Below are 18,423 nucleotides of genomic sequence, written 5' to 3'. Positions count from 1 at the left end.
CCTTCCCCGGCACTGAGGTCAGGCTAACAGGCCTGTAGTTCCCCAGGTCCTCCCTCCCGCCCTTCTTGTAGATGGGTGTCACATTTGCTAACCTCCAGTCAGCTGGGACCTCCCAGTATATAAACAGGCATGAAACAATATTAAAAAGCAGAATGTCAAGCCTGAGTTGAGAATACATCTCAACTCCCTTTGTTTCATACTAGAAATTCTGAAAATTATATTACAGGGACTCTACCCATTTATTTTACCCTATAGAACTGCAATCCTATTTAAAAATCATGCTTCTCTCCCCTTAAATAAATGTATTAAGTTCATCTGAAGTTTTGAAAGCATAATGTTGGACCTTGGTTGAAAGCTAATTACAATAGCTACAAGTTCTTCAAGTCTTTACCTGTATAGTAGATCAAAAATTAGGATGGTGCGAAATGAAGTCTTACAAACCATTTCTTTTCTGTAGTTTGGTGTTCCCTCAGTGGTTGACTACAGTTGTGTGATATACCAGATTGTCTAAGTAATGGACCTATGTAGGATTATTTAGCATCCAAGATCATTCAGTGCATGTTCGGACAGCATCACTACAACTTCTTGTGGTCAATTTAAGACTAAATTGTGGAGGAATATGAAATAAGCCAAGTGAAGCTACAACACTTACATTTTCATCAGTGATGGCAAGTGATGACCTCCAAAGTTGGAGTCATCTGCTATATATTTATCTCAATCAACAACCCTCAGCAACTTAGAAGATTAAATATTCTGAAAGGGTAATACGATGCAATGTTCAGTGGAAACTTCAGGCAGGAAAGATGTCTGCTGAAGCTAAGGGCAAAGTGGATTCTTTATACTACAAATTCCTCAGATGAGTTCTTTTCTTCAAGTTTCTGTTTATAATGTTTAGCACATTGTAAGCATCACAAACAGTGCAGCACTTCATAAACTAATAAAGCTACAAATGAGCAACCTGTACACAACTATGGACTAATTAAGCTGGCAATGCACTACTGAAAAATAAAAGCTCACATTAATTTGTTTTTGCTTTATAAAAAAATGTTTCCAGTTCTGTAAAACTATCTTAACTAATTAGGCAGTTCATTTTGAAAAAGGGACAACTATTGTGTTATACATAGCTAAATGTTAGCATAATCCTGCAGGATATTACATTTTGGAGTTAATGTGTCAGTAATTTCAGAGGTTAGAAAAATAAACTGCATCTTTTTTCCTTTGATAAACAGACTATCTACTGGAATCTGACATTTATCAAGCTCACTAATAATGTCTGTGAATCTCAGCATTTCCAGACAAAGAAAGTTTCTGAAGGTGCCTTTTCCTGTGGTGAAACTTAGTAAGGACACTTGCCAATGTGAAAGCTGCAGGAAAGAATGATACATGCCTTTGGACAGACTGCTTAGATTGGCAAAGTGATATTTGTTGTGTTTCTGCCTCCAAAAGTGAATGATCTCAGTATAAAGATAAAAAAAAATTAAACCTGAAAGACCTAAAGCATTAGCAGATGCTGTGAAAGTCATTACAGCTCTGTGCATGTGCGTGAGTGTCACATACTGCAGCAGGATGTTAAAACTGACAGCTGTGAACAGTTACCTTCAGAGAGGTCTCATCACTTTTTATTATTTTACAATGCATACTTTCTAGACCCCTAAATTAGGGTGAGCTTAGTAAAAGTTTATATAAACTGAACTAAATCTTCCTGGCAACAAGAGAGTGAGGGTTTGGTGGGAAATTCCCAGTGACTCCTGCTCCTGGCCAAAGCCAAGCTCAGCTGCAGGCTTGGTCCATGGCTGTCACTGGATTTCAAAGGAGTTACTTCTTATTTGTGCTTGTGATAAAAAGACACATTTTCCATTCATGCTTCTAAACAGAAGATGAACGTAGCTTTACATCTGCTTGCTATGTCAGGAATGATCTATTAGTACAATTAAGATCAAGTTCACCTTTGATTTTATCCTTTTAGTAGTACTGAGCATACAGGCACAGAACAAAGCAAGCTTACAATCTAAATGCTAGAAGCATCAAAGCTAAATACATTTAAAATTCTATTAAATAAACACAATCAAGAATACATTAAAAAGGAAAAAATTCACATAGGTAGAGGAAGATAAATGTGACCTTTCCATCACTAATTCACAGGATTTTATAATACAGAAGGTGGCTGAAGATCTAATGCTTTAGACTTACTAATCACATGGTGAACACCATTTCATCCAACTTCCTTATTTGCTTCTATTCCATTCCCTTTCCAGTGAAACCACATTTATGCAAGACTTTAAGAAACCAGTCTGACATTAACAAAATGTATTTTAACAATAGACAGCATTTACTATTAAATATATCTTGAAAGCTTTTGTTCTTTGAAGTTGGGAAGCTGACACCCCCCAACTAATAATTATCCTGAAGCGATTAGTTGCCATCATGTGTGATCTCAGCTAAAAGATAGTAATGAGCTGTAAAGTATTAATGCCATATATTGGTCTGCATAAAGTAGAAGGTAAGGTACATGTTTATACAAAATATAAAGATTAATATATGAACATCACTTTAACCTTTCCCAGGTCAAGGGTAGGGCTCTGTGTATCACAATGAATTAATGACTTGGCAATCATTAAGATGAGGGTTTAGGAACACGTTAACCACCCATCTACCCAAAACTCTGCTCCAAGGTAAGAGACTGCAAGGATCTGCACCAATTAAAAAGCATGATTTAATGTGAGGATAGATTTTGCTATAGAGCTCAGTCTTTTATCTCCCGTGGAGACATTTTGAAAATGTTCACGTAATTGTCTCTAATTGAAGTACACTACTGTATCTAGATCACAGATTATATTCAAGCACAACTTCCAATATTTTAAAAATACTTCAGATGTAACAAATAGCAGCAACTATGAACCTCTTTTAAGTGTAAATTTGCCTAGAACAGACACTTCTGTATCTACACTTTTCAGCCACATATTTCTCTATCTGCCTCTGACTTATTTTGTGCTGAATCATGCACACCTAAGAAAGACGTGGTGGGAAGATACAATACATTTATATGTTAGATTTAGAGGACTAATGTGTCTTCATGGGACACATTTACATTGTATGACTGCTTGATCCCCCTCTTCCCAAATCTGTTCTCATTGTGGGAACACATTAAAAAAAAAGGTCACCTATGATGAACCAGGGCTTCAGTTACTGTTTTAGAAATTTTTTTGTCTCAAAAAGAGAAATTATTTCATAACTTACTTTCAAGGCTGAGTCCTGATTTTGAACCTGGACACTGTAGAACACAATCACCCTAAAAGCACACATAAGAAGGATCCACTTGACCTCGTATAACATAGTGAAAACATTTGTATGTCCCCTGTTTGCCTTGTGCTTCTATACAGTGGTGAAAGATCTATGCTTGGACTGGCTGGAAGAGGCAGTTCTCTATCAGACCATGGACTACAGCATATCTAAAACTGTTGCAGGACACAATAAAATGCTGCAAGTCTTTGGACACTACCTGTGCAAGGACCAGGGATAAATATTGGGGGGGGGCTAACACTTTTAATCAGAAAATCTATCCTTTGGGTGGAGCAGACATTTCATATCCCTGGGTAAATGATGAGATGGCGGGTGTTCATTTGATTCAATTCTGTTTGTTTACTCACAGACAGACAATCTTAAGACTTTGAATTCCTGTGCTTTCCAAGTTACTTCTTGCCAGCTGACCCACAATTATTGACTAAGGGAAGATTCCTATCCCATTCCAGCTGTAAAGTAAAACAAAGTAGTTAATTATTTCATGTTTGCTTATTCCCCTCTCTCTTCTCTCCTAGAGATACATGAAATTCTATCATCCCCAGCAAAATGTTCTAGCCACACAAATTAATTTCTAGTGATGCACATGCCTTGTGTTTTAGAAGTTGGTTTCTATTCTTTCATCTATCTTATTCCAAAAAGAGCTTTCCTGGTTCCTTCGTTTTCTTTGAATGAATGGTTGTCCACCAGCTGCCTAGCTATTGATTTAGAAAGAACTGGGCAGAATTTGATATATGATGTCTCTTCAGTGACTGGCTTCCCATCAAAATAGCACCTCAGTGGGTTTGAACTGCTTTGTACAATGTTTTAGAGTAGGTGACATGACCTGGTCATATACTTTGCAATTTTGTTACATGAGGCCCTCTTATGCAAGCAATCTTTTAGATTGCTTGAATTTCCAAATCTGTTAATACAAAAAAAGATTCCCAATAAAAGGGAAATATGGAAATACAGCATAGTCTATGATCAACCATCATGGTTTTTAAGCCTTTTTTCACAATTGAACCCAATCAGTTTATTTTTTTTCTGCACATGAACATATACTTTATAGGCTCCCAGTTTCTCCCTCTGGCTAATATAGAGCCCAAACTCTTCATTAATTATTTCATTGATCATTCACCATCATTCCCAGCATTTATGGTTTTCATGGTCGTTCTTCAGAGTATTCAGATCTACATTTGTATTAGTGTCTTTGTTTCACATCATATTTTATTTAGCACAAAATACTGACATGACCTACATGGGGCAATAAAAGATTAACCAAAATGAATGGTCTGTCTTGTCTTTGTGTTATGACCTGTTTGTTTGATTCTTATAAATCCACATAATGTCATTTTCAAACAGCACTTTCTATACAACAACAGGAAAAAATCACTGTGTGAACAAAATCACGTCCACCAGTGTATAAAATTCTACTATAGCCTGCTGATTAAACTATCAAAAATTATACAAGTGTATTTAATCACAGTTAACCGTAATCATTAGTAAGCTGGTATTCATGAAAATCTTATTCAGTTATTTTCAAATGCAATCAGGACCCCAATACGCTTAAAACTACACTTGCCGTATGAATCTGGCAAGGTCAGGCTCTGGTTTCATGTATACCAATAATTAACCAATTAAGCCTTGAAAAGGACTTGTTAATCTGCTGCGTATAGAACGCTAGCTGTCTGGAAGATCTGAAGAAGTAGGTCATGAGAAAACTGTCAAAAATGGAAACAAAAAGACCCTTTAAAAATATTCTTGCACATATTCTTGCACATGGAAGTAAGCAAACAAAGTGACAGTGGTGGAGTAAAAACAGAAGCTAAACATCCAGAGGTTAGTATAATTTTCATTAGGTGTAAAGGAAACCATTGAGGCACTATCGTTCATGAAAGCCTCTGGATTTCTTCCCCCAAAAGACAAGCTAAATAAAGAATGTTTTGGAAACTTCAGATTAACACTGCAGAGCTGTTGCTAGGGCCTGAATTTATGGGTAACAGCAACTGATGAGGTTCTTCCCTCCATCAAGACAGGGCTGAGGAAAACCTTTAGTGGGGAAACGAGCAATGGGAGAATTGCTAATTAGGAGAAGCAACAGATATCTACCTTTTTATTAAAGCAGAATGGCACACATGAGTGGACAGAACAAAGGGAGATGAAGAAAGGAGGCAGAAAATGGGAATAAGAGTTGAAAAATGACAATGAAAAGCATGAAGCAGAGAGAGGCAGCAGTATAACCTGCTTTACAGTAAGATACAGAGAAAAGGAATGAATAGGCAACTTGGGAATGTTGCTGTCTTTTCCTCTCTGTGTGTGGTCCCCAACTGTTTGTGATGTTGGGAAAAAATAGGGTATAATGAAAAAAGAGCTGGAAGGCATTAGCTGATAGAAATCTCATACTCTTATACTTTAAAGTGATAAACAGAACATTTGACTGTTTGCAATGAGGACAGGAGGTGTGAGATAATGTAGCAGCATTCTAACATATGCTATAGTATTGCTCATATATCTGAGTTTTGGCAAACACTAGGAGATAATCTATAAGAAGATACTAACAGCCTGCACATTAACACTACATGGTGACTCAACATCAGAAAAGTGAACAAGGGTGGTAACATAACATTATCCCTATGAATAGGAAAAGTAGAAATATATGGGTACTGCCATAGCAGTAAGTTATCAGTGAGAGACCAAAATCCTGTGTTGGTTGATGAAAATTTAAATTATATGAGTATTTCAGATTTATTTCTTACACACTCCATCATGCTGGCCACGACTAGTAGAGCAGTTCTTCTTGCCCTCTTTCCATGGGACAGAGGTGTTTCAGCTGCTTCTACATCTCCACACTCCCCACACTGAGACCTTAAAGATCCGTTCTTATAGCATCTACATTGCCTTTTACTTTTGCCTCAGCTTTAGCTTTAAGTATCTGCAGATGGCGTCATGTTTATATCAAGCCTCTCAGAGCCAGAGCAATTCGACATCTGATGGAACTCCATAGGTAAAATGACTCCCTCTACTGGAAAAAAGTGAAAGATGCTGCAATAAGGTTCCCCTGGGTAAGCTACTCTTCCCACTTCCTCACATGATATTTAGGTGATCAGGGAAACGAACTGCTTGTTGTTTTATGGTAACAGTCCTTCCTCATCGTTACATTATGTATAATACCTACTCTGATGATCAGGTGCCCCCACTGCCTGAGATAAGGATTTCTTGACCCTTAGATTCTAAAGGACCTCATATATCTTATCTATCACCTGAGGACACCTTATATATATATATATATATTTAAAATGTGTGTGTATATATGTGATCAATACAGCTTATAAAGTCACTGACACCTTGAGATACATTATGATTTCTTCTACTACAAATCCCTGATTAGCTCCAGCTTTGACTATCTGATTCTTCTTGGACATTGCAGACTCACAAGTAGTAGCATAATGTAATAGAGATGGGCCCTCAGAGCCTTACTGATCATAAAACTGTATTGCTCTGCTATAAAAGCATTCAATTTAGATTACTACGAAATTGTCTTTTATGTAAACTAATCCCCAAATAGTTCTACTTATCACTATGTTGAAACTGCTTCTGAAAGCAGCTGCATGAACTTAACACCGTGCTCTGACTCGGTGGGAATGACTGAAATCAGCCAATAAGTAATTAACTAATTCAGTATGAAACCTACTAACATAGTCACTGGGAGGAAAGGTTTAGGTGCTAATTCTTCTTGCAAAGGTAACAAAGAACACAGGTGAGACTCCAAGAAATCACTACATGTTGTATTATACTGGAAGATGTTATCAGCAGGACTAGGGAATATACATCACACACCCTGGAACACCGTGACTGTTGTTGTAAAGCAACTAGTATGTATTTAATGTGATTGTACAAATGTCATGTAAGGAACTGGGGAGAGCAGCTTACCCCCATAAACATACCTATTGATGCATCTTTCCCTTCTGACATCCCCAACAGGTATCTTAGCCAGCTATGCCATACAGAACTCTAATTTTAACAGGAATGCAGTAACTTAAAGTCATTTCACTACTCTTCTACTACAAAATGAAAATAAATTCTAAATACAAACTTGCTGGAAGACATAATTGTCATTCTTATATTTGATCAACTAAGTAAATCATGTGGTATCAACTGAAGTCTAACACTGACTCTTCAGTGTGACCCCAGCCTCTGTGGAAGTAATGTGAGCCAGACCTCCAAGAATATTTAATTATTTATTCCTGTGAGATCAAATGATTACCAGAAGGGCTGTCTTCCTTTATTAGGAAATATGACATCAAAAGGCTTAGCAGGAAAATCTGCCCATCCTATGGAAACTTCACTTACCCCAGGATGAATGGAATATTCCACAATTGTCTTAATACAAGCTGTGCAGGGACAGCGAGATTGCATAATGTCCTTAAGAAATCTAGCTGTTATGAAATCCCACCTAGGGAGTTAATGGCTGGGTACTCATTTGAGAAAGGTTCTGAACACTTTAATGACATTAAGTAATCCAAAGTACAAAGAATGTCCAGTTTTCTTGAATAAGTTACAATATTCCTCTAACAGAAGTGGAAATCTCTTCTACTTCCCACTGTAAGTAACACCTGTAGAATCTCTCCTTCTCTAAATGAGAATTTTTTAGACGTTATTATCCCAAAGATAAGAACACTGACATTAAGGGTGGAATAACACTACCTACTACTCATCATTGTTATTACTGAAACATTTTACATTGAAGAGTAACAGGAAAAAACACATTAACATGGAGCTGAATTTCGAGAGTGGGCACCAATTCTGGATCACTGGGTCCAGTCCACTTGCTCACTCTGTGCCCTCTCAAACCTTATGGGTTGCTCAACTTCATGAAGGGCTGATGGTACCACGTTCAGCATTATTCACTGCTGTCAGGTTACAGCAAGGAAATCACAGCAGGGAAATCTCAAGCCTAGTTGTCCTCAAAGACAATTATGTTTTCTAAAGCAAATTCCCCCACCCTGGGCAACTAGGCTCTAACTGTATAGTAATGTATAAAAATATTTGTTGTTTCCCATTCCATAAGACTTTCATATTTCATATGGACATGGAGTTTAGTGAAGCTCTGCACCAGGCTTGTTCAGAAACAGGCCTTTAATTAGTATTTCCCATCAGCTGACTAAAAAGTGCAGGCTTACCATGAGGGAGGACTGAATTGACATGAATTCAACTCCTCTACTGCCAGGAGAGAGGCAGGCACTCAACCACGTACTGGCACAAGCTGCCCCTGTGGTGGATGGTACAGAGGATCACTCTACCCACCGCATTCTAGAATATTCTTTGCAAACTCCCCCTATCCACGTATATACAACAATTTCTTTTGGGTTTTGATTATGTATGGGAGAAAGTGAGAATTCCCCTAGTTTGGAAGAGAAGGGTTAAGACTAACGACAATACAGCAGAAGCAACATTTCACAGTTAATGCAGAAGTTTCACTTTCATACAACGGTGGACAGGGCCTATGATCATTCATATTCTGCTCCTGCATCACCTCTTCTGAGATTTCATCACAACTGTAAAATTTACCTTAGTTTCTGGCAGAATTGTGTTTTCTATCTTCCTCTAAATCTGAGTAAAGTCCAAATAATAAAACAATTCTACCAAGGCTGTAGTTTATGATTTTCAAATAAGTGTTTAACAATTTTATTAACTAGGATTGTTTGCACAATTTCTTCTTAAAAAACATACCTGATATGTGTGTTTGTATTTCTGCCCAGGTTGAATAACGCACAGCTTTCAAACAGTTAAACACAATAAGTATAATTCTTCATCATGCATTTCTATCAAAGTCAATGGTAGGATGAATTTGGCTTGCCAGCTTGGTAATTATTACAGATGTTACAGTGATGGATGATGATGCTAAGTGCTACTGTAGCTTGAGGACTGGTTGAATTAGAAAATATACACTTACTCTTTGACAAAAGTAAGATGACACAGTTCTCCATATGCCTTTTTTTCTTTTTGACCATTAGACTTTAATTTTGCATTACTGGCCAGAAGAATAGCAGGCCATTTGTACACAATTATTGCTGTAAATAGATTGGGAATGTTCAAATATTCCGGAGAAATAGCTACTGCACATATACAGAGCATTCAGCAGTGTACACATGAAAAATCTAAATGGAGAACTTCGCACATGTTCATGTTATTTGCAATACTCAGCACGTGCTGTAGAAATGGCCTATGCATCCAGACTGAAATGTAATGTGGACAAGATGCATCAAGCTAAGTATATGTGCACAAGCCACGTACAGAGTGCTTATTCATATATTTCTGCCTGGGAATGCCCAGGCAAAAGCACAGGAGCCATAAGCAATGGTTCCTATTAAGATTGTAATCTAGGTTTATAGCTTTTTGAAAAGAAGAATTTTATTGACTAGTATGACTGTATTGAGACACTATGAAGTATGTTCTCATTATATGTTAATTTTTCAAATACACAAATCTTCACCTAAACTTACTCCAAAACTGAAAATCTCAGCCCCATAATTTTATTTCCTTGTGCATTTAAGGTATTGTTGCATGAACTTATAACATGCTGGTTAAACAAACGAACAAAATACAATGACTAATGATTCAAGAAACAATGTTTGTTGGAGGCATCATGATTCTTTGAGTAAATATCAGAATGGAAAGGAAAAAAATAAAATTCAGAAATATCTAGTCTTTTATGTCTTTCCAATGAGTTTCACCAAATGTTTGGTGAAATATCTATTCTTGAATGCTTTATAAATGCTCCATTAACGCTAGAAGCTCTAGACACACCGAGAATGAAATGAAGGTCAAATATTGTGAATCACCATTCCTCATCACTGACAGAGTAACAAATTACTGTGAGCAACCACACAGCAGGCACAGCCTTGGAAAAGCAAATTTCTGAGCACCGTGCTGAAAAGGTTTGACTGCCATCTACAGATAACAGTAATTAGTGCACTGGTAGCAATTAAAAACAAAACCTACAAGCCTAATAAACATCCAGTGCAGATATTAAAGGAAAACTAATTATTCACGTATGTATAGAACCATGAAGCTACCTTGAAAAGCTTCTTAGATGTTATATTTTCTGGCAAAAATATAACTGCACACAGAAACACCAGCTTCCTTCATTCTCTAGAGTGGTTTGAGATCTACTAGGCACAAATCAGTGTCTACTATTGCCTAAATATTACTAGATAAAAATGCAAAGTACTAACATTTTCTTTGTATTTAAACTAGGAATTATTAAGTGCGTAATAAGTTCTCAGTTAAAACTGTCTTAAATAGCTCCTCTTATACAAAGTCATTGGTTAGTAAAACCACAAAACTTTTAATTGTATTGGTAATATCTAATCATATGTATACTCTCCAAATACTTGTAGGTGGGTATAGCTGTACAAACGTCTTCTATTTAGAGTTTTCTGTTAAACTTGGGTTTCCTAATGAAGCTAGTTCTCTCTAGGCAGAACATATGCCAACATACCACAACACAAGTAACTGTATAAAGATTTTCCTTCAGCTGTTCAGAACAGCTAGCACAGTAGTTCAGTTCACTCTTGTCAAACATACCCTTTCTCTTTTCACTCTGCCTTTAAGCCACTTTCTTTTCTTCAACAGCTGCTGCCAAACTGTCTTTACTTCCTCTCCAAGCTAGCTAATTGACCAAGCAGTTACCCTGCTAAAATCCTCTTTGAAAAGTTTTGTTCTAAACCTGCAGAATAATTGCATGGCGAAAGGAAAAGAGATCAGGAGAACCATGGATTTTAGGGGTTGAGAATGAATAACAAAAGGACTTAGAACCATTCTAAATGGTACCTCTGTAATGAAACTAAATTAAACTAAATTACTATATTAACACACCGCATGGAACTGTTCTCAAAAATTATTCTGCACAGATCAGTGTTTCATAGAAAAGTTTAAATGCAACGTATGTAAACAAAAACCAGCTAGCAGACAGAAAAGCCTGGGGGCCCAAGCTGAAGTTAGCTTTCTCACTTTCAAAGTCCTTCAGCAGCTGGAACAGAGCACAATATACCAGTAGCCAGAGATATCTGACTTCTCAGTATTACTTTTGTACATGAAGAAGAAAGGGCAATAATGGCATTTTTATGCTCTTATACCTTAGTAGAAAATCCTTTCTATCTTAATCTGTTACCTTCTGTAATCTTTTCCTGCATTAGTGATTCCCACTTTTCTCCACCTATGAAGTACATGCCTTTCAGATAGTTTTTCTTTATATATAGTTTTACTAATTCTCAAAATTGATTCTACTTATAAGAAGAAAGATTGAAAAACAAAGACATTCAAACCCTCCCTTCATGCTTAAAATGCTTACTAGGCAGCAACATAAAATGAGAGAAGCTGCCTTTATGTCAGAGCATTGAGTGCAGTAATAAACCTTAATGGTCCTGACCAGTCCCAACTGGAGTCTCCACCTACACTCTCTGCTCATAGGCCCCGCAGCTTTATTTAAGCTCAGCCCTGGGCCATCAGTCTCCACCTGAACTGGTCTCCAGCCATGCCCATGCCCATGCCCATGCTCCTGCCCAACCTTGAGAAGAAACCTTCAAGACTACAATAGAGTTACTATTTGAAACCTGGAATTGTCAGCAGATTAGAACTGCTAGGCATACTACTGACACTATGCTTGCACATCAGTATATGAAAATTTAAAAGTGATATGTTTATAACATTTAAATAAAGCCGCATTTAATAGAAAATGCAGCAACTTTTTATTTTAGTTCCCCTTTAGGTTAAACTTTAAAAACACCTTTGTTTAGGTTTTTCTGTACGTATTTTGGATATAAGTTGACATAGACTACTTTCATGAAAACTGAATTTTAGTTGAATATGCCACTCAAGTGAAATATTTCTCATAACTGTACCTGATCTGGCTACACACTCTTTGGCAACTGTGTGTGTGACAGCATGATGTTTATTTTACAGCAAAGCAGCTGCAGCACTGGCCTGAGAATGGAGAAACAGGAGTTTAGCAGCTTTCCAGGACCTGGAATGAAAATTCTACCAGTAAATCAGGGAAATCATGTTCAGTGTATCTTCAGAAATAAACAAGTAATTCTCAGACTGAGTAGCATCTGTAGTCCAAAGTTACTATAAAGTCCTGCGCAAATACTGATGCCGGTTTCAGAGTAGTTCGTGAATGCAGCTAAGTAACTCTAAAGATGATAAAGATATCTTACGAAATAACGAGACCAAAGCTGAGAACGAAGGCAAGTCACACAAACAATGCCTCAAAGTGCAACAAAATCTGATTTGGGATACTATTTCAAACATGACTTTTTTTTTGTTTTTGAGAACTTTGAACTTGCAGTTAGGCCTCAACTCTTCACCTCAGATATAGACAGTTATGAAAATGACCCTTTAATACCATGTTTAAAGGTGCTTTTTGTACAGGTAAGGCATCAATTTATTTGTCCTTCCTTCTGATCGACTTTTAGGCATAGAGATGAATCATTAAATTGCTGAACTACACACCAACCAGCCTGACCACAGTCCCCAAGGCAGTTATAGCATAAATCCTGCTGGAAGCTTTACGTAGGGCAAGGACAGGATGGTGGCTGGGAGCAGCCGTCGCAGATTTATGAAGGCAAAATCATGTCTGACTAACCCAATCTCCTTCCATAAGGAGATGACCGGCTTAGGCAAGTGCAGCAAATGTTGTTTACCATAACTTTAGTAAGGCCTTTGACACGGTTTCTGTGGTGTTCACAGTATTATCATTAAAAGGCTGAGACATGCTTTGGTTAAATGGATTATAAAGTGAGTGGAAAATTGCCTGCACTATGAGGTTTGAAGGGTTGTGATCAATGGTATGAAGTCCAGCTGGAGCCTGGTTATTAGCGGCACTCCTCAGGAGTTGACATACAGTTGCTGATACTACTTAAAGCATCTGGGCATACATGATGGGACAGAGGGTCACACTGAAGTTTGAGGAGGACCCAAAAATCTGGGTGCGGGTGATTTGTAAGGCTGTTGTTTAAAGGAAACTCAACAGGCTGGAAAAATGGGCTGACTTCTGACAAAGTTCAACAAAGTCAAATGCAAAGTCATACAGCTGGTGACAGAGTAACGCCATGTAACAGCCCAGGCTGGAGCCAAATGGCAAGGCAGCAGATCTGCAGAAGAAGACCTGGGTTTCCGGTGGATGGCAAGTTGACCATGTGTCAGCAGACTTGCACTAGGAAAAGGTAAAGGGAAGTGATCCTTCCCTTCTATTCCAGCACTTGCGTGACCACATCTGGATACAGTTGGGACCTCCACTACAGGAAGGAGACTGACACACTGGAGCAAGTTCAGTCAAGGTCCACCAAGATATTCAGACCACAAAATATACAGAAGACCTGGGACCCTTCAGTCTTAAGAGCGTGGGAGGGGGGAAAATCTTATCACTATTATAACTTACCTCATAGAAATGCCTAGAAATGAGGGAGCCAAACTCTTCTTGCAGATGCATACTGACAGCATGAGAGACAACAGAAAGACGTTGCAAAAAATTGAATTTTAACTAGATATTGGGAGACATTTTTCACAATAGGTAGTCAAACATTGGACCAGGTTGCCCAGAGAGCTTGTGGGATGCCCATTGCCAAAGATGCTCAGAATTCAACTGGACAGTGTCCTGAGTAACCTTACCTAAGCTGGGCTTGCTTTGAGCAGGGGTTTAAACCAGAAAGTTTTCAGAGGTGGTTTCCAACCAAAATTACTCAATAGCTCTAAAAGTACGCAATAGATTTAAGAGAAATGTTGAGTCACAATCCCTGGAGATAGTTAAAAGATGTGTAGAAGTGGTGCTTAGGGACATGGTTTAGGGGTGGAATTGGCAGTGTTAGGTTAATGGTTGGACTCGATGATCTTACGGGTCTTTTCCAACCTAAATGATTCTATGATTCTTTGATTTTAAGTATGTAATCAGTGTCAAAACAACAAAACTAACTTTTCTTGAATGAATGAATGCACCAATACACGCTGGAGGCCACCCAGCTGAAAAACAGCTTGGCAGAAAAAGCCCTGGGCGTGCTTGTGGACACCAAATTGAACAGGAACCAGCAATGTGCCCTCGCTGCAAAGAAGGTTGATGGTATCCTGGGCTGCACTAGGCAAAGCATTGCCAGCATGTCGAGGGACATGATCCTTCCCCTCTGCTCAGCACCGGTGAGGCCACACCTGGAGTATGGTGTCCAGTTCTGGGCTCCCCAGTACAAGAGAGACAGGGACATACTGGAGTGTGTCCAATGAAGGGCCACCAAGATGAGTAAGGGATGGAGCACCTCTCCTGTGAGGAAAAGCTGAGAGAGCTGGGACTGTTCAGCCTGGAGAAGACAAGGCTGAGGGGGATTTTATCAAAATATATAAATACCTGTAGGGAGGATGCATAGAGGAGAGACCCAGGCTCTATGCAGTGGTGCCCAGTGATAGGACCAGAGGCAACAGACACAAAATGAAGCATAGGAGCTTTCCTCTGAACACCAGGAAACACTTTTTCACTGTGAGGGTGACCGAGCACTGGAACAGGTTGCCCAGAGAGCTTGTGGAGTCTCCATCTTCGGGAATATTCAAAAGCCGTCTGGACATGGTCCTGGGCAACCGGCTCTAGGTGTCCCTGCTTGAGCAGGGCGGCTGGACAAGATGACCTCCAATGTCCCTTCCTATCTCAATCATTCTGTGTGATTCTGTGTGTAAATTAAGATGTTTTAATGCATCCGAAAGACCTGGTAAGGAGTCCTTATAGAAAAAAACCAAAATACTTCTGTGAAAAAGAAACTCACTGTAAAAAGAAACAAGCTTCTCTGTACAGGAAATGCAACATATTGCCAAAGAAATGGAAAAATACTGGAGATAGAAAGAATGCAACATGGATGAGGATAGTTCCATTATATGCAAAATATCAAACAGTTCTGGGAACACAGACAATTCAACATTCACTGCAAAGGAAAAGTAGAAGAAGGTTTTGCAAAATCTCTCTCTAGGCTGTAAAATGCACTGCAAAGCTCTCAGTAGTCTTGTTTTGTATAATCTTGACACGTTACCATATGCAAGTCCTTACCTGTGTTATGAGCTCTGTGTCTCAACTTAAGTCTGTACATTTGTACACTAGTAACCATGCACATTACAGTCCCTGGAACAAACTAACTGTTCATGTAACTACACAGAACTATTAAAAAATATTAAGCATGTGTTTCAAAAATCAAGAACTGAGATGTCAAAATACTTTTACACCCTAAAATGCAAGAAACCTGCTAGTATCCAGTGATCTCTAGAAGTGCTGTGAGGACCTTTCCCGATTCTTCTATTTTAAGTCCAGTTGTGTGATGAACGTTATGAATGCACTCCATTGTACAACAAAGAACTGTATCATGAGGTAACATGAATAAAATGATACACCAACCATGGCAGTATACAAAAGCTTGTCAGAGATATGCCAGTTGCTAAACTTTTACAGGTAACACAGGGCTGTTTCAATTATCAACAGAGTATTTCCCTGATATGACACATTCCTCAAGGTACCTGCCTGCTAATATGCTTAAATTCTCACAGCATCCCTGCCTTCAGCATATATTTAAATTTGTATTTACATCTTCTTTATAGCATTAAAAAAATAGATAAAATCTTCTTCTTAAGGAATCTTTCCATAAAGTAATTTTAAGATACTTGAGGTTATTCATAGCTTTCCATTTCACCAGATGTACCAAAGCTGAGGAAGTTATATTTTATAGGACAGAGAGACATATTCTCCGTTTATATGCTCCTTTGGTTTGCTGACATTCTATTACCTACTATTTGAACCAGTATGAGAGAAATAGGAAGACCTTCTACAGTTTATTCTCTTTTATTATTTAAATCTTTCATAACTATACCTTCCTACAAATCCTAAAGTGCAAAAGAGCTTTCATCATCTACTACTAAAAATAAAACTTTCCCACAGAATTTATGATTACTGACATTAATCTATTTAATAAATAATGATGTTAATGATGAAACTCTTTTATCTCAATTATATACCCCATCATCAAAACATTTATTATTCCACATACAGGACTATCTTCTCATGTGGCTATATCATCCATAAGTTTTTTCTACATATTTTCAGAAAATGTATAATTTAAATTGAATTCCCAACATAAAATATGAATATTGGATTAATTATAAGTATCATATGTTGAAATTTTACATTTTCCAAAAATGTTTACACTGTGGAAAAGAAAAGGAAGTCTGTTCAGACATGGCCATGGAAGTGAGGAAAAGGAAAGTAAAGATGTACTTAATTTACACTTAAGAGACTTCAGCCTTTTTTCTTACCTGAGTACCCAAACAAGCAACCATCATGTGAGTGAGAAGTTTAGCTGCAAACATTGCACACCTGGTGCAGAAAAGGTGCGAGGCAATAGCCAAAGTGAAACCTACACAGAAACAACAACAACAAAAAAAAAGGGGAAATTTAAAGCTTAGGCTAATAAGCTATGCTAGGTAAGAACAACAATGCTGGATCTCTTGAAGGTGCAGATCATTAAAAAAAAAAAAAAACTCCAAACCTTACAGAGAGAATATGTTCACTTTGGTTCACACTGGGTTCACTCATTAATTTATTACTGAAGTACTAACATCTATTTAACTTTTTCATAGGCTTGGGAGCTAAAATAATCACATAACGTAAACAAGTCATTTTTGCAAAGTTTTTTTTTTTATTTCTGCATGATATAGATGATTGTCATAATAGTTAAATATAAAGCAAAGGTAACTCTTCAGTGTTCATATTACTGCATCCAAAAATGCTTTTAGAAACAAATAAATAAAAAATTGCCTCCAGCTGGGTAGCATTCTTTAGGAGATAGCTATAACCTTCTGAATGCCAGCCTCCCATTTCATCTGTGTTCAGCGCACAAATCTATTATAGCAGTACTCAGAAAGCGTAACACCACTTTTCGTTTCACTAATTCACTGTGAACATGAACAGAACAGAAATGGGAAGGGCTCCTTCCCTACCAGTAAGTAGTTCTTGGAAGAAGGACCCTGGGAAAGCTGAGCCACTAAGGAAAACACTGCTAAAGCTCAAGTAGCGTTAATCGTTTGTGCACTTCCACACCCCAGGAAGGGCAGGAATTTGGATGCTTAAGGCAGATCTTTTATTCTCTCTTGAGACAGACTGGTTGCTCAACTACTTGTAAGATATCAATTAAATAAATCATTGCAGAAAGAATTATTTCTAAACCTTTCAAAAATTAGCCAATGATATTTAGACAACTATACACAAGAAAACTTTGGAAATAATAACATTCACTCTTTGTTAATCACTGGATTTAACTAAATATAATCACATAAGGAAATGCCTTCAAACAGCCAACAAAGCTGAAAAGGCATTGCAGTTATATTCAAGGCAAACTATTAATCAGGCTAAACTGTTCTAATTTTTAAAATACATTCTTACAACACATGACTACAGTAAATGAATAGTGCTGAACAACAACCTGCAGGTCTTTATTGCTTCCAGTTCAGCAAAATATTTCTCTCAGTTTCAGAGAGAGAATATTTCCTCAATATTTCCTCAGCATATTGGCTTACTTCGTATTGGTTTTTTCTTCAGTTTCTATAACATTTTGCATTCCATGGCATATGTCTCATGAATTTACTTTTTTTTCCGTAAACCAGTAATTGCATTTGTTTATTACAGCTTCTCTTTTTCTTTTTACTTTCACTAACACAATCTAAAGTTAGAAGCTTAACTGTATTTTAAAATCTGCTTATTTTTATCTGCCAAAAAATTCTTTCATTATCGTTAAATAAAAAAAATCAGTTTGTATGAAGTAGGTGAAAACCAGTGTGTTTTCTTCTCTGCCTTCTTTTTCATGGCTGAGGTTTTAAAACAATTAAGGAGCCTAGCTTTAGTCTGTTAGGGCAGTTTGTTGGAAGGGATATATAGGGGATTTCGCCTCTTGCACTGTTTTTGTTACTCATACATAGAATTTTCATACAATCATAGAATCGTTTAGGTTGGAAAAGACCTTTAAGATCATCAAGTCCAACTGTTAACCTAGCACTGCCAAGTCCACCCCTAAACCATGTCCCTAAGCACCATGTCTACACATCTTTTAAATACCTCCAGGGATGGTG

General features: G+C 37.6%; 1 protein-coding gene across 1 annotated transcript in view; it reads right to left on the bottom strand.

The window, feature by feature from the left end:
- Positions 1-18,423, bottom strand: part of GPR98 (G protein-coupled receptor 98) — a 289,750-nt gene that overhangs the window by 146,662 nt on the left and 124,665 nt on the right. The window contains exon 82 of the mRNA XM_009330315.1: positions 16,615-16,715. Coding sequence (XP_009328590.1) covers positions 16,615-16,715 — 101 coding nt within the window. The remainder of the gene's footprint in view (positions 1-16,614; positions 16,716-18,423) is intronic.

The sequence above is a fragment of the Pygoscelis adeliae genome, unplaced genomic scaffold (genome assembly GCF_000699105.1).
Source record: "Pygoscelis adeliae isolate BGI_AS28 unplaced genomic scaffold, ASM69910v1 Scaffold178, whole genome shotgun sequence".
Lineage (NCBI taxonomy): Eukaryota > Metazoa > Chordata > Aves > Sphenisciformes > Spheniscidae > Pygoscelis > Pygoscelis adeliae.
This window is presented reverse-complemented; position numbering and strand designations above follow the sequence as displayed.